At 60.7% G+C, this 23,662-nt stretch overlaps 2 protein-coding genes across 8 annotated transcripts; one reads left to right on the forward strand and one right to left on the reverse strand.

Annotated features, from left to right (window-relative positions):
* Nucleotides 1–113: 113 nt before the first annotated feature.
* Nucleotides 114–22,165, reverse strand: MTRR (5-methyltetrahydrofolate-homocysteine methyltransferase reductase). 5 transcript variants are annotated; one of them, XM_054688306.1, is made up of 18 exons: nucleotides 22,128–22,165; nucleotides 21,102–21,688; nucleotides 20,737–20,859; nucleotides 14,814–15,038; nucleotides 14,261–14,418; nucleotides 13,142–13,295; nucleotides 11,480–11,597; nucleotides 10,568–10,940; nucleotides 9,368–9,490; nucleotides 7,974–8,127; nucleotides 7,156–7,244; nucleotides 5,867–6,047; nucleotides 5,315–5,357; nucleotides 4,734–4,896; nucleotides 3,862–3,980; nucleotides 3,364–3,456; nucleotides 3,095–3,277; nucleotides 114–1,967 (listed from the first exon to the last, which is right to left on the reverse strand). In XM_054688306.1, exons 5-18 carry the CDS (start codon nucleotides 14,387–14,389, stop codon nucleotides 1,823–1,825), a joined length of 2,067 nt encoding a protein of 688 aa, XP_054544281.1. In that variant the 5' UTR covers nucleotides 14,390–14,418; nucleotides 14,814–15,038; nucleotides 20,737–20,859; nucleotides 21,102–21,688; nucleotides 22,128–22,165; the 3' UTR covers nucleotides 114–1,822. The 5 variants fall into 5 exon arrangements, with proteins under 5 accessions (XP_054544281.1, XP_037385504.1, XP_054544280.1 ...); XM_037529608.2 differs by adding an exon at nucleotides 2,424–2,514 and having other exon boundaries at nucleotides 1,930–1,967; nucleotides 20,737–21,688; XM_037529607.2 differs by having other exon boundaries at nucleotides 20,737–21,688.
* FASTKD3 (FAST kinase domains 3) lies at nucleotides 15,955–22,742 on the forward strand. Of its 3 annotated transcripts, XM_037529610.2 has the most exons (7): nucleotides 15,955–15,992; nucleotides 16,633–18,091; nucleotides 18,681–18,766; nucleotides 20,057–20,231; nucleotides 20,873–20,942; nucleotides 21,239–21,353; nucleotides 22,280–22,742. In XM_037529610.2, the coding sequence occupies exons 2-7, from the start codon at nucleotides 16,654–16,656 to the stop codon at nucleotides 22,376–22,378; spliced, it is 1,983 nt and encodes a 660-aa protein (XP_037385507.1). In that variant the 5' UTR covers nucleotides 15,955–15,992; nucleotides 16,633–16,653; the 3' UTR covers nucleotides 22,379–22,742. The 3 variants fall into 3 exon arrangements, with proteins under 3 accessions (XP_037385507.1, XP_037385508.1, XP_037385506.1); XM_037529609.1 differs by lacking the exon at nucleotides 15,955–15,992 and having other exon boundaries at nucleotides 16,502–18,091; XM_037529611.1 differs by lacking the exons at nucleotides 15,955–15,992; nucleotides 21,239–21,353; nucleotides 22,280–22,742 and having other exon boundaries at nucleotides 16,501–18,091; nucleotides 20,764–20,914.
* Nucleotides 22,743–23,662: the final 920 nt, after the last annotated feature.

Below are 23,662 nucleotides of genomic sequence, written 5' to 3' on the forward strand. Positions count from 1 at the left end.
CCTCAGGAACGAGGTCAGAGTATCCAGCAAGGCCCCTGAGAGGTGCCTGAGGTTTGACCGAAAGCAGCCCCGTGCCCGAGCATGGGGCGAGGGCAAGCTGGGTGATGGACCCAGGCTTGCCCCATACACCACCGCAAACAACCTGCTTCCACCCCTGCCTGCGGGCCGTGCTGAGGGATAGTGAGGCCCCCCTGGGAGCTGAGATGCCAGGCACTGGGGCTTTGTGGTCAGGCCCACGTGTGACCAGCACTTCCCGGTTGGGGGCCCTTCTCTGCAGAGGTCTGTGGACAGTTCCCGGAGGTTTTGTCATCATCGGGAAGGACACTGCGGTCCCTTCCAGTGCCTGCGCTTGCTCTGACCGGCACGTGCAGCGTGTGCATGTGGTCACACGGCACAGAGCACCACGTGTGACACGGGGCACCATGTGTGATACAGGGCCTCATGTGTGTGACACGGAGCACCATGTGTGATGCAGAGCATCACGTGTGTGACATGGAGCACCATGTGTGACAACACGTAGTACCTTTCCCTGCCCCTTGTTTTCAGATTTTTTCTCTCAAAATGAGACCAGAGCCTAATATAATGGCCACAAAGCCTTATCAAATCAAAAGATTTTATTTCCCGCAGATCCTTAATTTTTCAAAATGACCAGAAGCCCTGGACAGGTAGAGATTTTTTTAAATGCCAGTCTCCATAAGAAAAATAACATGGACTAAAGCCCAGCGAAACAGCCATCACGGACTGCTGCTCTGTCCTGACTGCTCTCCAGGGACCCTGTCTTTGGCAACTGTCTCAGTCCTCAGGTGGCATCGCCTAAGGCCAGGGTGGTGGCTCGTGAAGGGCAGACATTTACTTCTTGTGGGACACGTGCGAGGCCACCTCGGGGGCAGAGAGCCAGTTTCCTCCTGTGTCCGCATGTGGGGGAGCCGAGGGGCTTCTCTGGGCCTGAGGGGCACAGACTGAGCCATTCTGGGGGCTGAGTCTCACAGCCTCGCCCCCAAAGGCCCAACTCCCACCATCAGCGCCTTGGGCTGAAGGACTTCAATAGAAGCGTGTGGGGATAGTAAAAATCAACCCACAGCAGGAGCTTAAAATAAGGATATTAATTGTCATTAATTTAAGGCAAGGCTCCAGCTTGAGTGACAGGAAGGAACAGAAGAGAAAGGAGCTGAGTTGCAGCTTTGCTAGAAAGTGTCTATGCGGGGCCTGTACACTGAACACAGATGTTTCCAGAGCCTGGAACTGGGGGGTTAAAAAGGAGAAACGGACAGAGCACCTGCCAGAAGAGAAATTCAAAATATACTTCACCTTTCTAGCATGATTAAAAAAAAAACCCTACAAGCATTATCTTAAAAGATTTTTATCAGAAAAATACTCTTGGCAATAAATAATAATTTGATAAAACTCTATAAATACGTAGTCAGATATGCTGTTCATGTGTGACCGACATCTAGTAACGTGACCTTCTTCCCGGGCATCGCCTATAAAATGGACACATTCCCTTTGCGGCGCATGGTGCAGGGTCCCTCCTCCCAGCCAACTCGGCGCCCGGCCCGCCCTGGGAGCCGCGGCGGGGGTGTGGACTCACAGGCTGGGGCCTCTGTTCCCCAGGACCCGAGGGCTCCGGGAGGCGCTGGGGGCGGGGGCTGCCTCAGCTCAGGCCTACAGGCCACGGGGAGGGCCTGGGCGACCCCCTCTGCTCAAAACGTTTTTAAAAAGTATTTTTTAAATGTTGAAAATAGTGAAAGTCTCAGCTTCAGAGAAACTATCTTCTGGTACCTGCAGCCAAAGACGCTTCATTCTCTTCCGTTACTTCCTGATTTTACGACCAAACATCCTGAAGGTAGCGCTTCTCTTCCCTCAAGGTGGCCAAGGTCTTCATCGCCTGCAGCTTGTCGACTCCAGCCTCCGCGCTTATGATCTCCACGAGGGTGTCGTTGACGTCCTTGGCCATATTCTTGGCATCTCTGAAAGGTAAAATAGTATCGATACGTAAGACACATCCTCCGACTCATGATTCTAGTTCCCACCACCCCCAGGAACACCCCCCCCCCACCATGTCTCTGGGAAGTTTTCCTGACAGCCCCCAGCTCCACCCCCACCCGGGCCCTCACCGGGGGCGGTGCCCTAGGCAAAGGCCTCCCACACACACCCTCCAAGGCGGCCTTGACCTTCAGCAAGAGCGGAGGGCTTCACGCTCAGGCTCTGCTCTCCTGTCGGCTCACCCTCGCCCAGTCCTCAAAGTACCCTGTGGGAAGGGGTCCTGACCGGCTCTCCTTCCTCTCTCTCTCTCACGCCCCATTACTAACATCCCATGCGCTCCCACAGGGCTCTCCTGAACCGCCAGCTTCTGCACCTGGGCCGACCGATGGGACTGAGCCGTCCGAGGTGGGCACCACCTCGTTTCTCTCCCCAGCTCTCACCATCAGATCTAGCCGAAGTGCTCAGCGGGCACCCGGATGTGGAGCGCATCGGACAGGGCTTCCACGGTAGGAAGTGAACTTGCCAGGGCCCCTGGTGAACAATTTCTTGAATGAGCTGTCTGCAGTGGCCATCGCACCCCTCAGACACCCACGTGCCTATCCCACGTCAGGGCCACAGACAGCCTGCAGCCTCCCCATCTCAGGGTGTGACCTCCCTGGGCCCCCCGCAGCGGTGCCCTCAGTGCTTTGTCTGCTCCTGCTGCCCAGCCTGGGCTGAGCCGTGGGGTCTCTGGCTGAGCCTGGCCTCTGACCACTGCTGGGACGCTACCCGCTGGGCTGCCCAGGCCTGAGGGCCAGCCTCCAGGGCTCAGGAGCCGCCTCTGGATGAGGGTGCACTGGATGCTCACGCTCTCCCCAGACGCTCCTCCAGTCTCCACCAGCCTCACACATGTGCCCAGAGTACCGGCCGCTGTACCGGGGTGCAGGGGAGAGCCTCAGGGGCCCCCGGCCACACGTGAGGTGGCACAGCCCTCCCCGAAAGGCCTCACCTGTACCACCTCGTCCCTGACATTAGCCGCCTCTTGGCTGCTGCATGTCTGTGAGGTTGTTCACTGCGACCCACCCCAAACGCGAGACTCTCGGCCCGCCTGTGCCCCGCCACGCCCGCTCACCCGCACACGTAGAGGCGGCCGCGCTCCTGCAGGAGGGCCTGGGCCACCTGCCCTCCGTGGAGCCGTAGGCTGTCCTGCACGTACTTGGCCGGCACCCCCGGCCCCTGCGCAGGGGCCTCTCTCGAGAAGGAGACCTTCAGGTGCGTCAGGACTCCCAGCTTCTGGAAACGCCGGAGCTCGTCCCTGAAACACAACACGCACGGTCACTGCAGGCCCGTCCCTGGCTGAGGGCTGCAGCAGGCCCCTGGGCACACCTGGCCACACAGCACCTGAACAGGTAGTCCCTGTCCTTGTGTCTGCAGCCAAAAAACAGCCACGTGGCTCCGAAGTGTCCATCCGGGTGCTGCTCTTGGAGCTTCTCCCTGAGTGAAACAGTCGAGATGCTCAGTATAAAGATGAAGCAACGCAGCCGCCTCCATGAGGAAATGCCCCCCGCACACCAGCTCGGTCTGTGCGGCCCCATCTGCCCCCCTCGCGGTCCCTGGACTGAACGCCGTGCTCTCCAGCAGCAGCAGCCCCCAGGGGAACCCGCGGGCACCTGTGGAATGGGGTTCATTCAAGGCTGCGAAGCCCAGACCAACTTCCACGGTAAACACAAACTGAGACTTTATGACCAACGTGAGTCCTCAGTAACTACAACGGGCTCTGAAGGGCAGTGTGATCTGCAGTGAGGTGTCGGGACAGAAACACCTGCACTGAGGAAGGCCCACCTGTGAAGAAGCCCTACCTGTCCTGAGGAAGGCCCACCTGTGCTGAGGAAGGCCTACCTGTGCTGGAGGAAGCCAATGAAGGGCGCGACACCAGTGCCCGGCCCCACCATCACGATGGGGACAGAGGGGTCATCCGGTAAGTGGAAAGAATTTGCCGCTCGAGGAGAGATGGATATCTAGAATATTAAACAAAGGCCACAAGTTTGGAAAGAAATACCTCAGCAAAGGTATGAGGACGGGTTACATTCACCCCGGAAGGCAAGACAATAAACGAACACAAACGCGGTAAGTCCCACGAAACGAGGCTAAAGAGGACATGGTGGGAGCGGCCATGTCAGGGGAGGCCTCAAGGAGGCGGCCTGGGGAGTGCACCCCAGCCTGAGCAGCAGGAGAGCAGAACACCTGCTGGCTCCTGCTGCAGGCCCACAGCAGCACTCCCCGTGGCTCTCCCAGAGGCAGGGGTCGGGGCAGCCCTGTGCTTGGGGGTCCAGATCTAGAAGCCCCCGTGAGCGTGAGCTGTGACAACCCTCTCCTCACATCAGAGGGTGAGGGAGCAAGACACGGCAGGCGTTGGCGCCACCTGCTCATAGAGACACACACCTGCCAGCAGTGGGGGACACCAGTGAGCAATGGGGGGCACTCACTAGTGATGGGGGAACATCTGTGAGCAATGGGGGCACACCCGAGGGCACTGTGTACCTGCACTGGGGGGGGGTGTGATGGCGCTACTGCTAACACTCCCTATGCTCCCCAATAAAGTGTGGTGTTGCTAACACGGTGAAACCTGGAGTTTTCACCTAAATCCCGTCCTTCTGTATCTCTAGAGCCTGAACACCCGGGAGTCAAAAAATTCTGTTAAAATGGCAAAGGAGGAAGAAAGAAAACATGTGAGACCCCAGCTTGGCGACACCGTGCATGCACCCCCGTACCTCGGGAGCCGGGCTGCCCCCGGCCCGCTGCAGAAGCGCCTGGGCCAGCAGGGCCAGCCAGCCCGTGCACACGCCCCTCCGCGGAGCCGGCGGCGCGGTGCCTGACGGGAGCTCCACCACGCTGAAGGCGAAGCGAAGCTTCCCCGGGTGGAGCAGGCTTGAGCTGCAAAGACACACAATCCCGTGGGGACCAGTACCGACTCGGGGGAGCCCTCCACCACGGTGTCCTCCTCCGGGGCACCCCCCCCCTCCAACTGCCTGTGAAACTTCCAGCCGGTTTCCCAGGAGCTGCCGCCCTTGGAGACCACGAGGCAGACGTTGCGAGCTGAGATGCACGCGCCCCGCCCCTCCCCCACCTCTGCTCCCAGCCAGGCAGCGGGGCCCCCCCTCCCCTCGACCACTGCCCCCTGGGGACACAGCACCCACAGCCCGGGCTGCCTGGAGGACAGAGCCAGACGGCCTCCTCGTCCTCTGCTGCAGACCCACCACCCGCCGAGTCTCCGCAGCACGGTCTGTGCCAACCCAGGAGCTGGGAGTCCCCAGACTGGGGGGGGACACCCCGCCATGCTCAGCATCAGTACCTCGCACACGAGTACGGCCTGGGCTGCAGCTTCGGCAGGTGTTCTACAAAATGGAAACGAGCAAGTGTTAGTTCACCTTACTGAAAACATTATATGTAAGGTATGAAAACACATATGGTCTGGATTTGATTCCTGCCTGTCTTCTTTAGAATATTCAAAATAGCTTCTGTTTCAATTTTAAACCACATTACAGGCCACGTACAGTCCCTGGGTTTAAGTGAAAGCGTTGCCGACAGCCTTCCTTTCACTCCTAGCGCCAGAAACTAGGCATCCTGCCTTCCTGCAATCTAAGCCCAAGGGCAACAGGGCCCGAGTAGGCGTCCAGGTCAGGGCAGTGTGCGGTTTTCTGGGGAGAAGAGTCCAGAGTTGTCAAACCAGAAATAAGGTCATGACCCCCAAAACTCAGAGGCCAAGATTTCAAGGATGGGAAATACTCAGGCTTGGCTATTTTCCTTTCTGTGACTCACCCGAGAGTAAGGAAAGGCTGTGAGCTCTGGGGTGTGGGAGGAAGCGGGAGGGTCACCTGGGTGCTGGTGGCCCGGCCCCACTTACCGAGCAGGAGGCTTAGCGGGGGCTGGCAGGAGGGGAAGGCCAGGAGGAGGTCCAGGAGGCTGGTGCGGGCGTCCCGCAGGAAGCGGCTGTAGTCGGCTGCCCCCTCGCGGCTGCACAGCTCCTGCAGCCGGCGCCGCTGGGCAGGGTCGGGGGTGTGGTCCACCAGGGCACGCAGAAAGGCCTGCGGACAGCCAGAAGGCAGGTCTAAGCCACCACCCTCTCCTGCTCAGAGGCCCTCCCTGGGGACGTGTGCACACCCAAGACCAGGGAGGGCACCGCCACCTGTGAGGTCAGGAAACGGAACCTGCCTTTGTCAGCCTGTTAGGAAAACTCCAGGTTTAGATTCTTTCTGGACACCTTTCCTTCTAAGCTGACCTCATCCGTTCCGAGTCTGATGTCATCTCAGATCACCCGCCAGGTACATGGAGTAAGAACCACCGAGAGGCCCGACTCAACGTTCTGTCGCAGGCGCACACTTGCCCAGCCAGTAACAGTGGTGACCCACTCTGGCCACTCTTAGGTGCCTGTTTGCAGGCACTGGGGAGGGAGGCGGTGGGCACCAGAAACACCCAGCCGGCTCTTGGGCCACAGGCCAGTGGAGAAGCCCAGGAGTAATCTGTGCGCGACAGGCCAACTAGCCCAGCAGGGGCACACACAGGACGGAGGGGACTTGCGGAGCAGGACGGAAACCACACCGCCAGGGCGGCTGGAAAATGGCACCCCCGGGCTCGCGGGGAAACCAGGCCCTCTGTTCTGCCCACGCCGCCCGCCAAGGCCAGGAGAAACCAGTTGCGAGTAGCTTTCAGCTCTAGTTCCTGGCACGATACTGACATCTAGTGGATGATTCTAGCTCCAAATCCACCAGGCAATACCCTGCAGACGCGGAAGGGGTCTCAGCAGTAAGCTGGGGTGGGAGGGGACCTGCCTTCATGGCCACGGGGCAGGACAGGGCGTCACACGCACAGGATGACAGGGGTGAGGGGTTCCTGGGGTCCTTTCACCATCAACTTAAAAGTGCTACATTGTGTTAATCCTGAAAAACGAGACTGAGAAAAGTTCCTATCTTGTAAGTCTCCTTTCAATACATTAACATAAAAATCGATAAAAGCGCAACATTCACTATCTGTCTACGACAATTAAAACCACACCCCACACTCTGGGAAGAAACCCTGAAAACAGGCTGTGAGGGGCAGACACCCCGGGCTTCCAAAGGGCAGAGATCAGATTCACTCAATAAATCCCATGTGCAGTTAGCTGACTTTCCAAGCTCCCCAAAGCAGCAAGGATACCTTCTTAGGCGCGGCTCGTATGTCCAGGCACCAGGTGAGGATGCGCCGGAGGGAACAGCCCTCGGGGATGTGCTGGGGCAAGGCGGCTCCTTTTCCGCGGCGGGTCGGAGGCGGGCACAGGAAAGGAAAAAGCAGACGGGTTACCTTCCCAAGGAACGCGCCGTCTGGCCTCGACCCTGCCGCGCGGCCCCAGCAGTCAGAGCTGACGCACATGCGCCCGGCCCTGCACGCCACGTCGGCCGGACCAGCATGACAGGAGTGCCGAGGGCAGGGAAACATGCTGACAACAAGGGACAAAGAGACAAAGGCCAGCAGTGGCCCCCTAAAATTACATGTCACTCGCATGAAGAGTTTTTGGACTAAATTCTAGTCAAGGCTGTAAGCAAGTAACAAAAACTCCCTTTAATTATGGAAAAAGCAATTATTGTCCATTAAATCAGCGGTGGTACACAGGCTATGAGGACTACGATGGCAACTCTTGAAGTCCATAAAATTATAAACTTTTATCCCAGGGTCATTTTAACACATTGACACGGAAACCAGGACACTCCATGCGGACAGCAAGCCGGCAGATGGGCCCCCCGCTGGCCTGGTTCTCCTACCCGCCCTTCCGCTGCCCGGGGAGTCTGGGGAGTCGGGGGAGAAGCCTGGGGAGCACCGTCTCCTCCAGCCTAACTGGCGCCAAAGGGGAGGATTCAACAGCCATCGCCTGCCCGTCCCCCCGAAGGGTGCTGGCTGGAGCCGGGCAGGGTGCCTGGCACTGGTCTCCTCCGTCCCTGGGCCAGCCACACCCTAAGGAGGACGGGGCCAGAGCTGACCTTTCTTCCTGGTGCCAGCCCTGACGACCACGTGCACGCGGTGTCCCCCATGGTCCGCCAGCCGCAGCCGCTGGAGCAGGCCCTGCACCTCCGCGTCGCTGTTGGCACAGAGGATGTTGAAGGCGTCGCCAGGCTGGTAGGAGAAGTCTGTGTTCTGGAAGGGAACCGACACACGAGGAAAACCCGAGTGACTAAAGAGTTTCAGTCATCGCAAATTCAGTTTTAATGAATTTCAAAGAAAATACCACTAATTGTAAAAAAACTAAAGCACATGCTCAGCTTAAAATAGTTCCCAGCCACATCGAGTCCGTAGTCAGGCTGCAAGTTAAGGCCTTCCTCGTTCTCCGAGTAAGGGCCCTCAGTCAGCAGCGCTTCACTAATGTGGAACAGTGATTAGGAACACACAGGCACATGCACACACACGAGCAAAGGAAGCTCGAGACCGAGCTGTCTGCCCTGGTGCTGTTTCTTGTCTTACTCTTTGGGAGGAAAAGGTGAAGGACACGTGCCGTGTTCCCTACTGAGCGTGAATCACTGAAATGCGAGGCCGCCAGCCTGGTCATGGTGACCAGCCGGGCTGTGGGGCTCCCCCGGGCCTGCGGCGGTGCCAGCACGCTTGTGGCTGGCCGGCCGCACAGGCACCCTCCCCGGCAGTGAGGGAGGTGGAGCGGACCCAGGGACCGTCACCCCTCGCGACTTCCTGACAGAAATGCATTAGACGCCCGGTGTACAGACGGCTCGGCAAGGAGACATGGACCCCTCGCGTCTCGTCTCTTCAACCAGAGCGACAATCGAGGAGGCGGTCCCAGTCGCCCCTGCTCCACGCACCCCGCTGGATGCTCAGGACCCTCCCCAGCAAAGGTGGGGCCCGAGACCCAGCAGCGTCAGGGCCGTCGGCCAGTCTGACCTCCGTGGCCTGGCCGGGGTGGGGTGGGTGGGAGGAGGGGCTGGAGAGCAGAGGTCACAGCGCACAACCCCTGGGGACTGTAGGTAAAATGTCCAGGTGGGACCGACCTGGGGGAGGCCATGATTTTGCAGGTTCCTAAGGGAAAGAGAAGCCCAGCAGCGCTGCCCCTGAGGGCACACCCAGGGCTGTCCTCTGCACTGCTTCTAACCGCGAGCAGAGTGTGGGGCCCCTTCTGAGACCCCTCTAACAGGGGACTACTCCTGACACTGCCAGCCCTCAGCCGACCACGTAAGGCAGCCATGCCGTCCTCTCACGGCCAGGCGCCTCTGGCCTCCAGCCTCCCAGCCTTCTCTGAAACAAGGGTGAAGCAGGAGATTCCAGGAGGACACAGCAGCTCCCCAGGCAGACGGGAGTCCTGCGTGTGGGAGAGACCCCCAGCCTCTGCACGTCTCCACAGGACACCCCAAGAGGCCCATCTGTGGCTCACCGAGATGTCCAGTTCCAGCAGCAGAGTGGACTTTATGGCGTCGTTTGTGGTCAGCTGAACCGCCTTGGAAATCGGGACTTGAAAAACCGGCTCCGCAGAAGTCACAGGTGCTGGGCTTTCCTCCTGGAGACACGGAGGTGACGGCATCACCAGATGCAACTTTCAATTACGCTGCTTTGCCGGCTGGGCTGGTGGGGTCTGTGAGCCCCCTGGATGCTGCTCTTCCCTAAGGCCAGGGACTACAGACCCCCAAGTCTCCCAGGAGGATTCTGGGTGTGTCTGTCAGACAGCAGCGCTTCTGAAACATGCTGAAACCTCAGATATTAGCATTTTCCCGTAAAATACTTAATGCTGAAAACCTCCCCACCTTAGAGTCACATATTTATTTTTTTTTTTTACAAGAATTTGTGTTTTTTTTTTTTAAAGATTTATTTATTTATACAAGCACTGGGTACATGCAGAAGCGCGGGAGGGTGAGAGAATTCACCAGAGCCAAGGGGGGAGCAGAGCAGGCAGAAGGACCGAGGTCCACTGCTGAGGGGAGCAGCGGGTGGCAGGAGAGGTCTGAGGCCATGTGGGACCCTCCTCCGGTGGCCGGGGAGCCGGGAATTGAACCGGCGCTGCTGAGGCTGCAGGCAGCTTCGCAACCCAGCGCTCAACCGCTGCGCCACCGGGGAGGCCCAAAGTCACATATTTATTGAGAGGGGGAGAAGTCTCCATGCAGACAAGAACAACGTGTGACATTGCCAAGATGAAGGGCCCCAGGGCCCCGGGAGAGCACACCGCAGGGAAGACGGGACTGTGAACAGGCCCTTGAGCCTGGTCGCTAAGGCCATGTCCTGGCTGCCCATAGCCTGCCCGACTGTCTGGCCTTCAAGATGAGAGACCAACAAGCCAGCCCCCAACACAGCAGAGCAGCTGAGCCTGAGCATCTACGTCTTCAGGACAGACATAACTGAGGACAGAAGCCCTTCCTGGGGCACGGCCAGTGCCCTTCCTGGTGGCAGCGCCTCGGCTGGGCCTCACGTGCGGAAGCAGCCAGGCCAATGTGGGGGGCGCGGCCGGGCCCCAGGCATGCCCTGTCCACATGCAGGCGGGGCCCGCCGCCAGCAGACCCCTGCCTTCCACCACCACGTCATCAGGAAGGAACAGCCGATGCCCGGCGACCCTGCGACAGGAAGCACGAAGTGAACTGCTCACCTGGCCAGGGCACTCCTGCAGGTGCACCTGCAGGTACTCCGGAGGCGCCACGGGGATGCTCAGGGAGGCGCCGGCGAGCGGGGGCACCGAGCAGGTCAGGGAGGCCTCGGGGGCTCCAGTCGCAGGGCTCGCCCCACCTCTGCTGGCTGCACTTGGTTCCGAGACGGCAGCGCCCCCTCCCTCCTCTTCGTCCAGCCTGAGGAGCTGCACCTGGGCCTCAAGTGGTGGCGCTCCCGGCCGCCCCGGGGCGGACTCTGCGGAGGCAGCCGTGGCGGCGAGGGCCCCGCTCATCGCGCTTCCTCGGCTGGACGCGAAGTGCTTCGAGAGGGCGGCCCAGAGCCCGTCCACCCACGGCTCAACCACGAGCTCCAGACTGCACGGGTGGATGGAAAGGAAGACAGGTGCCTGAGCGCCCACTGGCGTCCACCACCTGGCAGAAAGCTAAGCAGCTGCCCAGAGCGTGACAACGATGACTACTCAGGGGACACGAAACGCTCAGGACGACACTAAGGAGAACGCGACGTGCTCGTCGGCACCACGGCCGCCACGGCACGAGCAGACAGAAGCCAGAAGACGGAGATGAGGACACTTCAGCAGCAGGTAACGGGAGGACGGTGATCTCGGGGGCCGTGACTCTAAACGGACGCTAGGTTCTGCTGAGGAAGACCGCCGGGACCCAAGCTGACCCAACGTCACAAATAAAAAAGCCACTGCGAGAAGGCAGCCGCCGGCAGACGCTGGCGAGGAGCGGCGCTGGAGTCAGCGGAGCAGGGACTCAAGGCCCGGCACGCGGCTCGGGTCCTAGGCCAAAACCCCAAGGCAACTTGGCTGTCAAGGATGCTGCTCTGGCGGGAGCCCCGGGAGCTGACTGCCCGTGCACGCGCGACGGAGCGACCAAGGACACGCTCTCACCCCACACCGTCGTCCGCGTGTCCTGTGCCGTAGAAGCGCCGGGCGCCGAGCTCCTGGAGTCGCCGGTCGATCAGCTTGCCCCCGTTGCAGAAGTAGGTGTATTCGGAGTCACCCAGACCTGCGGGGCGGACCCGGGGCTTCAGCCAGCACAGGGCACGGCCCGCAGAGCAGCGCGACGCCCGCCGCCGCGAGCCCACAGCCCTGGGTCAGGACCCGGGTGTGCTGCCACCTTCTCCCACTGGACAAAGTAGGAGCACGGGGCACACGGGAGCAAAACGCGTGCTCTCCAAGCACTGGCAGAAAGAGCTGCCACGGTCCTGCCCCTGTGAATCTGTAAAAATGGGGAAATCTCAGAACAGGAACAGCGCCCGCATTTGCAGGACTGAGCGGGTGCAGGGGGCGAGAGATGGAGCCTGTGGGCCACGCTGCCTCCCCCACCCGTCTCCCCAGAAGCCGATGCCCAGTGGGCGCAGCCAGGCCCACAGGCTGCTTCCAGGCGACAGCCAAGCCGAGCGGGTCCCACAGCCCCGACTTCTCTCCCTGCCCCCGACAGTCACTGACCCAGACCCAAGGGGCAGAGGGTCACCGAGACACAAAGCGTTTGCTGATCCTGCACAGCCCCGTGTAGGGTAAATGAGGAATCGCTATTGTTTTCTGGTAAGAGAAAAAAGACTAACATTTTCGTATCTGGCTAAAAATTTGAAATCCAAAGCATGAGTTTCTGTTGCTTCATCACGTCCACGCAGTTCCCAGCAAGGAGGAGCAGGACGGGCAGGCGCGTGGCCCGGGGCGGACCAGGGCCGTGGGGGGCTGCAGGCCCGGCTGTTCAGTAACTTTTTCTGACAACTTGTAAACATATATTCAAAACATAAAGGAATCTGAAAAGCCCTAATAGAAATCGGAAGTGCCCTAAAATACTCTCGACGGTGACGTAACACAGGACGGCGCTAGGCCGGGGCCCTCGGGCCAGATTCTAAGCAGCGACTGAGGCAGCCACAGCCTTCGTGCCGGGCAGCCCCAGCCCCGCCGGCGGGCGCTCAGACAGGCGCTCAGACAGGCGCAGACCCGCCGGGGAGCTGGGCCTGAATCCCCTCCGGGTGCCCCTCCGTGTCTTTCTCACTCCTTGGGTCCTGGACCTGCACGTCCTCACCACCCTGCCCAGAGCCTCGGCCAGCGCTGCCCGAGCACTGGCCACAGTCACCCGGGAGCCCTCGCAAATACTCACACCTGGACCCGACCCGGAAACGGGGAGTCAGACTCAATGGAGGTGGCCCCAGCCTACCCCCGCGTGCCAGGACCGAAGGCCACCATCGAGGGGCCGGTCGCTGCTTGGTCTAAACAGGAATCACGCGGCAGCGACAACTCTTCAGAGGCTGGGGTTTCAGTATACTGGGGACGAGGCCCAGCCGTCGCTGAGCATTTCCGCGCTAAGCCTGACGCGCACCTGGGGCCAAGCACGCCCCTCCCGAGGCTGTGCAGGGGCAGGGGGTGCAGCCCGGGGGCTTCCAGGAAACACAGCCCATTCTCTATGTGTGTGTTGTAAACTTAAACTATATCAAAAGCCAGAAGGACGAAGCCCATTCAACTACACGCCACGGGGTAGAGAGACACCGGGGCGGAGCCGGCAGGATGTGGCGGCAGGAGCTCAAGGCAGGTGCACACCTAGCAGTCCGTACCACAGGTGGGCAAAGTAATCGGCTGGCAGCGTCTTGTCCTGTATGTTCTTCACGAACGTGCGGGCAGTGTCGGGAGGGTCTCCGGTGCCCGTGGTGGAGACAACCAGCACGAGGGGTGCGGTCTCGGATCTCAGGTCATACTACAAGACAAGGGTGTCGGGTCGGGCAGCGCCGGCTCCGGCCTGCTCGCCCTCCCATGGCAGCAAGGCCAGCGGCTCGGGTCCCGGTGACCCAGCCCCGGCACTGCCCGCCGCACAGGGCAGAGAAGGGCACAGCGCGGGTCAAGTCGGGAGAGCTCCGAGGTCAGGAGCCTCCCCGGCCACGCTGCATGGAGCAACGAGCTGGTGGCTAATCACAATCCCTGCTCCTGCTGACGGCAGAGCTCTCACTGGAGATGCGGGCGAGCTGTGAAGGTGGGGAAGGCACGGGAGGGCAGGGCCGAGGGGAAGCTGAGCGCCAAGTGGCCGGCACCTTGTGTGCACCAGAGCCTCGGCTAGCTGCGATGGCCTGAGCTACGGACAACAGCATCCTCCCCAGGCCTCGATCAGACCAAATGGGCACAGATCACCCGAGATCTCACGTCCCAAGAAAGGAACCTCCAGGGAGGCCGAAGGTAAAGGCCGTCCCTGACCTTTAAAAGCGAGTCTTCTCCAAGCTCCGACACTTCTACTTTAAATTCTACTTCACAAAAGCATCCGGAGGCCCTGCGCTCAGAGGAATTCATACACGAGTGGAGAGGGGTTTGTTCTGTTAAATTCAAATGGGGCAGGGCCCTGGGACCCACTGGCAAGACAGGTGCCGGGGGCTGTGGACACAGCCTCACAGCCGCCCAGCAACACACACCTCCCGCCGCCCAGCAAACGGGGAGCTGGGACGACCGCCACTGTGGCTCAGTAGGTCTTTGTTTTGGGTTTTGAAATTATTTACTCTAATGCAAATGTATACCTTTTTCTAAGAAAAAAATAAAACGCTGGACTCTTAGAAGCGGTAAAAGAAATTCCTGAGTGTAAAATAAAAACACGAAGCCCGGACGGCATGTAGCGTCCTGCTGTGTTAACACCGACCCCGATGTCCCCAGCACAGAACACTCTGGGGAGAGGCTTGCCTGGGCCGAGTCACTGACGCAGTGCAGATCCGCGGAGAACCCGCGCGCTGCCGCCTGCTCACGGATGTCCTCGGCGATGGCCTGCGCCTGGCCACGCTGCGAGGCGAACAGCAGCAGAAACCGCCGCATCCCCTGGTGTGGCCAGGCCGGAGGCTGCACTGGGGGCGGGAGGGAAAGCGCCTTCTCAGCAAGCAGGACACCTGGGCAGGCGCCACCATGGCCATGATGAGCACCCCACACATACCTGGGCAGGTGCCCATCCCCGAGGCAATGAACACCCCCCACACACCTAGGCACGTGCCACCCCCGCCACGATGAACACCCTACACACACCTGGGCAAGTGCCACCCCCGCCACGATGAACACCCCACACACACCTGGGCAGGTGCCCACACACACCTGGGCAGGTGCCACCCCCACCGTGATGAACACCCCACACACACCTGGGCAGGTGCCCACACACACCTGGGCAGGTGCCACCCCCACCGTGATGAACACCCCACACACACCAGGGCAGGCGCCATCCCCGCCGGGATGAACACCCCACACACACCTGCCGGTCAGCAGCTTCTCCAGGGGCGGGTGACCGGCCTGCGCTAGGTCCCCGCAGCGGCGAGCACGGGATGGGGCTCCGACTCCACGGCGCGGAGGTCAGACGGAGGGGCCGGACCGTGCGCTGAATGCTGGGCCCCCTCTCACAAGGGGGAGCCCCCACTCACAAGGGGGGGACCCCACTCACAAGGGGGGACCTTCAGGACCGCCGCGGAGCCGAGAGCGCCTGCAGGCGAGGAGAGAAAGCACCCGGCTCTCCGCGCTCCCGCCACGAGGCTGGGGACGGCGGCGCCCCAGTGGGGTGCGGGCGCCGGGCGGGTTCACCCGGCTGAGACCGGCGAGAGGCGGCGCCGGCAGGAGCGAGGGCTGCCCGCGGGCGGCGGGGCCCGGGCCGGGGCGGGGGCGGGCGCAGGCCGGCGCCCAGAGGGGCTGCAGCCCGGCCCGGCCCGCGCGCCCAGGCGCTTCCCCGCCCCGGCCCGAGGAGCCCGCGGGCCCGCGCCCTCCCTGCCGGGCTCGGGTCACGCGGCCCCGCCCCGGCGTCCGCGCCGCAGCAGCAGCAGCGCCCCCAGAGCGGCGAGGGGCGCCCGAGCCCGGGGCCGAGCCAGGCCCGGAGGGGGAGCCCGGCCGCCGCAGGGCCCCGGCGCCGCTGGCCGTCGTCGGCCCCGCCCGGGGTGACCTGAGCGCCCCGGCGGCCTCCCTCACTCCGGGGGCGCGGGGTCGGCGCCTTCCCCGCCCCCGCACCCCGCTTCTCAGAGGCGGGTCCCCCGGCCCGGGTCCCCCGAGTCGCGCGCCCCGCCGGCCCGGGCCCCGCCTAGGACAGCGCCCCGGCCCCGCCGCCCGCCCCGGGGCCCCGCCGCCGCCCCCTCGAGCCACGGCAGCCGGGCGGCCGGGACTCGGGGTGCTCACCTGCCGCGCGGGGACCCCGGCGCCCGCGACCCGGTGCCCGCGCAGGGCCAGCGCGCATGCTCGGAGCGCGACCCTTGGGAAGCTCGCGAGGAGGCGGGCCAATCACAGGGCGCGGGCCAATCACAGGGCGCGGGCGCGGGCCAATCACAGGGCGCGGGCGCGGGCCGGCGTGGTGCGCAGGCACGGAGCTGCCCGGACGCGGCGCGGCGAGCGCGTACGGAAGCCCGGGAGGCCCGAGTGTCCACGGCTGCGCGGACTTCCGGGGGCCGAGTCGGTAGGTGTCGGCGCCCCGACACCCCAGTCCTGCCCCCAAGTCCTGCCCCCCAGTCCTGCCGGGGCCGGAGCGCGGGCTCGGGGTGCCGCGTTGGGGCCCGCCCTGCGCCGCCCGCGCCGGCCCGCACGCCCGGCGCCCCCCGCCACCTGTCCGCGCGCCCGGCGCCCCCCACTCCTGCCCGCGCGCCCGGCGCCCCCACTCCTGCCCGCGCGCCCGGCGCCCCCACTCCTGCCCGCGGGCGGCGGGGCGCGTCTCCGCCCGCTCGCCAGCTGCTCCTTTCTCGGCCCCCGCCCCGGGCAGAGCCCAGCGCCCGGGGAGCCGGCTCCGCGGGGCCTTTTCGCCGAGTCCTGGCCGCGCGCCCTGGCGCTGACCTGTCCGGGCTTGGGCCGCCCCCGCGCAGCGTGTCCGCGCCCTGCCTCAGCGTCCTCCTCTGTGAGATGCAATAAGACCAAGTAGTGCGCGGGCTCGGGGCGCTCCCCACGCGATCGTCGCCCGGGGCGCAGCGTGCTCCTGCGCCCCGAGGCGGGCCTGCCCCAGGCGGGGCCCCCACATTCTGAGGCCCCCCTGAGGTAATCACGGGTTGATGCTGAGGTTCTCCGTGTGTCTGACCGTGTGTCTTTCTCATCTGGTCACGATCCAGGAGCAGCCGAGAGGCCAGGGCATGGCTCTGATGACCTTGCGGAGGAACCTCTGTCACCTCACTGAGTTTCGGAGGCGCGGGGCGCGCGCTGTTCTGAAAAGTCAGCCCGTCGCGCACGTTCACAGGCGCCTCAGGGAGCCGCTGTGCCCCTGGGTCTGTTCACGACAGCCTGGGCCTGCCCGGGTCCGCTTCCATCACGCCTGCTGTCAAAAATTCCATTCGGAAAATGGAAACGACCTGCACCCCCTGGAGGCGCCGGGCTTCGCCCCTGTGCCTGACTGCGGCGGGCTTGCACGCGATCTGAAAGACGCCGACGAGCAGGTGTTCTACAGGAGACTACACAGGTTCACTTCATCACAAGAAGTGTTAGGTTTTATAAGCACCCTGCAGGCGCTGCCGGACAGCATGGCGGCCGGAGCCTTCCAGCGCATCTGTGAAATGGAGAACCAAGGCGGCGGCCCAGGGCCTCCGAAGGAAATCCTGGAGAACAGCATCTTTCAAGCTTTGTGCATTCAGGTGCAGCGGGAGCCCTCCAACCTGTCAAACACCGGCTTGGTGGCCACCTTGCAAGCCCTCACGCTGCTGAATGTGGGTCCCCAGAGTAGCTTGTTACCGAACCTGGTGGCTGAATGCCAGCATCGCCTCCAAAGGGGTGCCCTGGACGTGCACAGTCTCTGCGTTCTTGCAGAAAGTCTGGTTAAACTGCAAGGTCCAGGTTGTTCGATGCTTGGACTGATTAAGGATGAGCTGCAGGGTGAGAACTGGGGAAACTTCACCCCTGAGGATGTCGTGGCCCTTTATAGAACACTGCAGCTGTGTTCCGAAAAAGTAGACCAGCACCAGGAGTTTCTAAATAAGATCAACGACTTCTCTCTCTCCATCGTTGCCAACCTAAGTCCTAAATCCATCAGCCAGATGCTCAGCGCCCTCGTGGCTCTTGATCAGACGCAGGCGCTCCCTCTGGTTATAAAGCTGGGGAAATACGTGGTGAGGCATATCCCCCGATTCACCAACGAAGAGCTGGAAAAAGTCTTGGACGCTTTCATCTACTTCGGGCACAGCGACCGGTTCCTTACGAAAGGCCTCGAGCAGCACGTGGCATCCCTCTGCCTGGCGCTGGACCCCCAGCTGGTGAGCAGGGTCATGGAGTACTGCGGGCAGAAGCGCATTCTTTCTAAGCCCATCATGAATGCCGTCGCAGAGACTTTCGTTCAGCATTCAGAAAAATTTTCACCTCTCCAGATTTCAGCGCTAATTGAACCATTTGGGAAACTCAATTACTTGCCACCAAATGCCCCTGCTTTATTTAGGAAGCTCGAAGATATACTCTTCACGCAATATAATTGTTTCCCACCCAAAGCACTATTGAAACTTCTGCATTCGTGTTCGCTTATTGAACGCCATCCAGTCAACTTTATGCCAAAAATATTCAGTCCTTGTTTTCTTCAACAGCTGCAAGGTGAGTTGGCTGTCACGACTGAGAGTGGGAAATCAGCCTTTGAGACGTGGTCACGTCCCCTGTGTCTCCAGAGGGACGCCCGAGGGTGCAGGTGCTGGTACAAGCACAGGGTTCAAGGGTGCCAGAGCACCGAGCACCACAGAGAGGCAGGCAACAGCTTGGGTGCGCCCTCAGCCGCCCCGGCTGAGGGAGGGTGTTCTTGCAGCAATGTGCGTGGCAGCAGTGACAATAGTCTCAGCGTGTAGCGCTTTGATGAGAACAGCTGTGTAGCTTTTTGGGGGAAGACAGAGGTGTTCATCTTAATTCAGAGTCAATCAAATATGTCAAAAACCGGGATCTCCACAGGCAAAGCAAATTGACATAATTCAACATCCATATTATATTGCGTTTAGTTATGTTTTCCGGTTAGGAACTTGAGTTCTTGGAAGTCCAAATGAGTTTTTGTCCCGTCAAGCAAGAACACGCCCTCCCGGGGCGGTGTAAGAGCGCCCCGCCGGAGCCAGCGCCGGAGGGCGTCGCGCTCGATGCTCATTTCTCTGTGACACGGGCCGACTCAGCCCAGGGGTGACCAGGAAGCTTCTCATTTCAGACGAGGAACCATATTTGGACAGACTGAGTCTCGCACAACTGACCCAGCTTTTCGTGACCTCGGTCCTGGAGTGCCCTTTCTACAAGGTGAGAGCTGGGTGGTCGCTGTTGTCCCTGCCGGACCCCAACATCTTCCAAGTCCTTCTCTGATAAGCGACCCCTCTCCTGAGTCACTGTCCTCGAAGGACCCATGTCCTGCTGTGCTGCATGGTGTGAGGCTGTGGCAGGGGCCGGCCTGTGAGTCTTCGAGCTCCGAGACGCACATGGGGGTAAAGGGGGCGGGGCTCCCCGCAGCTGCGCAACTGTGTCTCTGGCCTGAACAGGCCCGCATCACCTTTGCATGCACGCTGAGTGCTTCCTGTAGGACTCAGTGTCCTAACTTGACCGCGCCTGGCGTGCAGTCAGAACGAGCCCCACAGCAGGCTGCCCACCCTGCTCCCTGGGAGAGTGGCTGCTTCCAGGATGAGGCCTGAGAACGTAAAACAAGCAGCGTTAGCTTTCCAGCAGCTGCCCTGGGGCCAAGCAGATAACATGGGGATAGTTGCACACCCGCACCCCACCCTCCCACCCCCTGCCTGCGGGCCAGTGTCAAAGCAGCTTCTCTGCCTGGTTGTGCGCAAAGATTTAGATGCTGCGGTTTCTCTGTCCCCGGGACAGCTTTCACAGTCCCCTTGGCTTTTGTGCCAGCACATCTCAAGAAGACGTGCTTTCTGCCGTGTGGGCCCCGCGCCACGCCGTTCCATGGGCTTCCGGGTACCCCTGTCTGTCGGCTGGGCAGAACAACGCCCCAGGTCTGTCTTCCCGGAGCTTTTACTCATTGACGTGTCAGTCTGTGGACTGGCGTCCTGGTGGCCGCAACTCCCCTCCCGCTCCCGGGCCCGCGAAGTGGACTGCAGGGCCTGGCGGCCGTCCACTCACCACCGCTGCCCGCACACGCCCCGCCTCTCTCCTGGGTCTTCTTTCTTTTGTCCCAGCACATGCTGTAGGAAGATGGACCTGACTCTTCTGTCCATAGCACACAGGTCCTCCTGTTTCTAGCTATTAATTCCTCTCCTTTTAATTTAACATTGTTAAGATGCCTTGGCTGTCCAAGAAGTTCCTGTCATCAGATATGTCTTTCATGGCTCCTGTATTTCTTAGCCTAAGACATGCGCAAGGCAATAAAAATATCTCACTGACGTTAAGAAGTATTTGCCTTATTGTATTTCGATCTTTAATTCACCTGGAAGGGGCTGCGGCCTGTGAGGGGCAGTCGCCCAGCGCAGGGGGGTGTTGTCCTGGTACTGGGGCAGTGTCTCGCCTGTAACCTCGGCTCAGACGTTTATTCTCCAGGTTTGCATCTAATTCTCCTTGCTCGTGTTCGCCCACTGTCTTCAGGGTCCCCGGCTCCTCCCCAGATATCAGGTGAAGTCATTTCTCACTCCATGCTGCTCCCTGGAGACCCCCATGGACTTCCGGCTGTATAAATCCGTGATGGTTGGGCTCATTGACCTTCTAGGAGGAAGATGCTATTTTGCTTCCAAGGTGTTGACACCCTTCGGCTACACCATAGGTGAGGCGGGGAGTCCTGTGGTCTGTGCCCAGCCTTGTCCTGGCCTCCCAGGGGCATGGGCCGCAGCAGCCAGCAGAGCTCTCCGCAAACAGGGCATGCACTTGGCCCTCGAAGGCGGGGTGCGGCGTGGCGGGGGGGGTTCTGGGAGATGCGATTCACAGGTTCCGGGGGCCCCAGCTCATTCCCCTCCGCCTCTCCTCCCTGAGGGCCGCAGGACATCCAGGGAGGGAAGGAGCTGGCCCGGGCCCAGGGACCAGCCTTGGGTATGAGTGTGGGCGCCACCCCTGCTCTGGGGGGCCCTAGCAGGGTGGGGTGGGGGTGGCGGGGTCAGAGGTGTCTGACTTTGCTGAACCTGAAAGGTTTTCTTCCCGGTCTGGAGGGAAGTGGACAGAGAGAAAGCGGGCGTGACGCCAGCGCTCCGTGAGCCCGGGCCAGCCCTCCTGGGGGAGCGGGAGCTGCTTAGCGTGAGGCTGGCGAGGGTGCTGGGGCCTGTGGAGAGTCTCACCTGTCTGGTGTGGTCATTACTTTGCAGCCTTCAGCCCCGTTGGTAAAGGCGGTGCGGACGGAGTCAGAACCAGGACGAGAGGAAGATAGTGTTGATGAGGGTATCACGAAGAATTTTTCCTTTCTTCTCTCACCAGATGTTGAAATTAAGTTAGATGAAGAAGGATTTGTATTGCCATTCACAGTTGATGAAGATGTGCATAAAAGGTAAAGAAAACCGTTGGGGTTGGCGGGTCTTACGTTAAGAGATTTCTCAGGGTTATTAGCAGTGATGGTGAAGGTGAGAAAAACAGTCACGATTCTGGAAATGAGAGCCCTGCTTTGCGTTATACTGTTTTTGGAAATTCCTCGTGACATTTTACGTACATGAGTGTAATGAAATCGAGCCCTTTCCCAACAGAAGAGGAACCGCACGTCGTGGATTACTTGAGAACACGTGGGGCAGGAGCAGCGACCCCAGGTGCTGCTTTAGGCCTGAGCTGTTGTCTCTCCCCATCTTCCAGGCTAGCGCTCTGCATCGATGGGCCGAAAAGGTTCTGCATGACTAGCAGGCACCTGCTGGGGAGGGAAACCATCAAGCAGAGACAGCTGAGCTTGCTGGGGTACCAGGTGGTTCAGGTACGATGGCACCAGTTTTCTCTGTAAAAGCGATGGCTGGTTCAGGTGTCCCTCTCCAGACTCCCGTGTGCTCTGCCAGCCCAGAGGACCAAGAAAGGCCCTTGCGTCCAGTCCAAATGCCAGCTTTGTGAATCAGGCGTAAACCTCCTCATTGTATTTTGAAATCCAAAATTTTCAAACCTGCAGTTTTCTGAAAGCGAGACCCTCCGTATTCTCTCGCTGGGCTGTGCCGCACTCCGCTTCTGTTTGCTCTGCTCACCTTCTCCTCACGCCTCCCTTTTAGCTCTGCTTTTAAAATCACTAAGGTGCCAGCGCACCTGCTAATTTTCCTTCCTCTGGGTGAAAGGAAAAGGATGGAGAAGGTGCCCGCTAAGCCCTCCAGCAGCACCTGCACACCCTGGTCGCTCCCATCCTGGGCTAGTCACTGGCCCGGGTGGGGTGGCCACAGGGCACTACCCATGGCCTGCTCCCTGCGTCCCCGGGGTCACTTGCTCCCTCTCCATCTCGTACAGCCCTAGACTCATCTTCCTAAAACTCGCAGCCCTGGTGTCTGGTGTGCTCAGATGCCACTGTGGCCCCCTCCTGCCGGCCTGAGAGGGAGGCCCCTCTGCGCTCCTTATTCAAGACCCTCTGGTCGGCCAGGCCTGCTCTGAGCCCCGTCCCCTGCCCCCACTGTCCCCTGCCCCAGCCCCCCACATCCTCCTGCCTTTCTCCCTTGTCCCCGCCCCTCTCCAAGCACCTGAGCTCAGGGGCAGCCTGAGGGCAGCACCTTACCTGGCACAGCAGGGGGCCTGGGGTGGGGCGGGTCTCCCCCTTGTGGCTTTGCCCTCCAGGAGCTGCTGTGAGACACAAGCAGGGTCACCAGAAGCCCAGGCCGCTTCGGGTTCTGCAACACTCTGACAACATGTATTTTCCTCCCTTTGCAGATCCCCTATTTTGAGATCGAAGTGCTGAAAACGAGACTTGAATTAGTGGAGTATTTGCAGAGAAAACTCTTTTCTCAGAGCGCTGGCGTGCGCTGGTGACGGGAGGAATGTGGCTTCTGAAAGGGGCTGGCGGGGGGACCCGCATCCCGCCATCTGGAAGGATCTGTGGTGTCCCTGGACAATTTGAAATTAATTATTTCTATTCAGTGTAGTATCACAGATACTTGGTACATCAGATAGATGTGATCAAACACAATAAAGGAATTTTGAATAAGTTTATTCTAAATCTTTTCTAACGCTTACCTGCTGCCCGAGACCACTATGGTCTTTAGAGAACTTCGGTCCCCTTCGGCCGAGCCTCGGGCCTCGGCCCCCACCTCACGTGGACACAGGCGTCGCGAGACTCCGTACTGTGGATGAGACAGTTACGGTTATGCAGGAAAGAGTAATAAAATATTCTATATTCGTGTGGGAGCTTTTTACCTTTTTCTCACAACAACAGAAGTGAAATGGCGTATTAGGGGGTGGGAAGAAGCGGGTGGTGTCTGGAGTGCAGAGCTACTAAATTTTAAGTCAAGAATGGATTCAGTTGTCCTCAGTTCATGGCAGATGCTTCCCGGTCCCCAAGCGGAGTGACGTGCCCTTCCGGGGAGGGGCGGGAAGTCCCATCAGAGTAACTGGCTTCCCCCGGCGCCTGGTTCCGAGGCCTTGGCAGGGAGCAGCACCGTCTCTCCCTCACTCCAGGCCAAGCCAGGCTGAGCTCCGGCACAACCCTGCTCGAGTCTCCTGCACCCGCTGATTGAGGCTTCTCCCATCTTACAGAGGGGCCTCCTGGAGGGTGTAGGTGCTGCTGCACTCACGGTGTGGCAGGCGGTGTGAGGCCTGGAGAAGCTGGGAGCACTGGCCCAGAGTTGCTGCATGCAGCCTGGCCTGAGTCCCAGCTTTGCCCTTGCTGCGTGGCCGTGGGCCTCAGTTTCCCCAGGGCCAGTCATAAATCCATGGGCGTGGATTTCCTCACAGCTCCGGGGTGGAAGTCCAGAATCAGGGCATGGCGGGGCCGTGCACCCCCAGAAGCTGCTGAGGGGGACCTTTACTTACTACTTCTGGAGGCCCCAGGGCTCCTTGGTCTGCAGCAGCACCCTCCAGTCTCTGGCCGCATGTTCCCTCAGCTGCCTTCCCTGGGGGTGCCTGCGTCCCCATGAGCAGCCCCAGTGGGTCCGCTGAGCCTTCGTCTCCTGTAGCTCCCCCACCCGTTCGTTCACTCCTTCATTCTCCCCTCATTTGCCCAACTAAAGAGCTGTGATCAAGCTGGGGGGTGGGAGGGAGAGCCCAGCCTGCAGGGCCAGGAGGTGGGGGAGATCAGTACCTGAGCGGTGGGTCAGG

The sequence above is a fragment of the Talpa occidentalis genome, unplaced genomic scaffold (assembly GCF_014898055.3).
Source record: "Talpa occidentalis isolate TD23 unplaced genomic scaffold, MPIMG_talOcc4v2.1 talOcc4.6, whole genome shotgun sequence".
In the NCBI taxonomy this organism is placed as follows: domain Eukaryota; kingdom Metazoa; phylum Chordata; class Mammalia; order Eulipotyphla; family Talpidae; genus Talpa; species Talpa occidentalis.

What these genes read in the sequence shown, in the direction of transcription:
- MTRR (XM_054688306.1), bottom strand. Translation starts at nt 14,389, where the DNA reads ATGCGGCGGTTTCTGCTGCTGTTCGCCTCGCAGCGTGGCCAGGCGCAG. An exon ending in CCCGCTAAGCCTCCTGCTCG is followed by an intron (nt 5,358 to 5,866) that starts GTAAGTGGGGCC and finishes TCCATTTTGTAG; the next exon opens with AACACCTGCCGAAGCTGCAG. An exon ending in GGCCGCCTCTACGTGTGCGG is followed by an intron (nt 1,968 to 3,094) that starts GTGAGCGGGCGT and finishes TTTACCTTTCAG; the next exon opens with AGATGCCAAGAATATGGCCA.
- FASTKD3 (XM_037529609.1), top strand. Translation starts at nt 16,576, where the DNA reads ATGCTGAGGTTCTCCGTGTGTCTGACCGTGTGTCTTTCTCATCTGGTC. An exon ending in TGGAGTGCCCTTTCTACAAG is followed by an intron (nt 18,767 to 20,056) that starts GTGAGAGCTGGG and finishes CACTGTCTTCAG; the next exon opens with GGTCCCCGGCTCCTCCCCAG. An exon ending in GATGAAGATGTGCATAAAAG is followed by an intron (nt 20,943 to 21,238) that starts GTAAAGAAAACC and finishes CCCATCTTCCAG; the next exon opens with GCTAGCGCTCTGCATCGATG.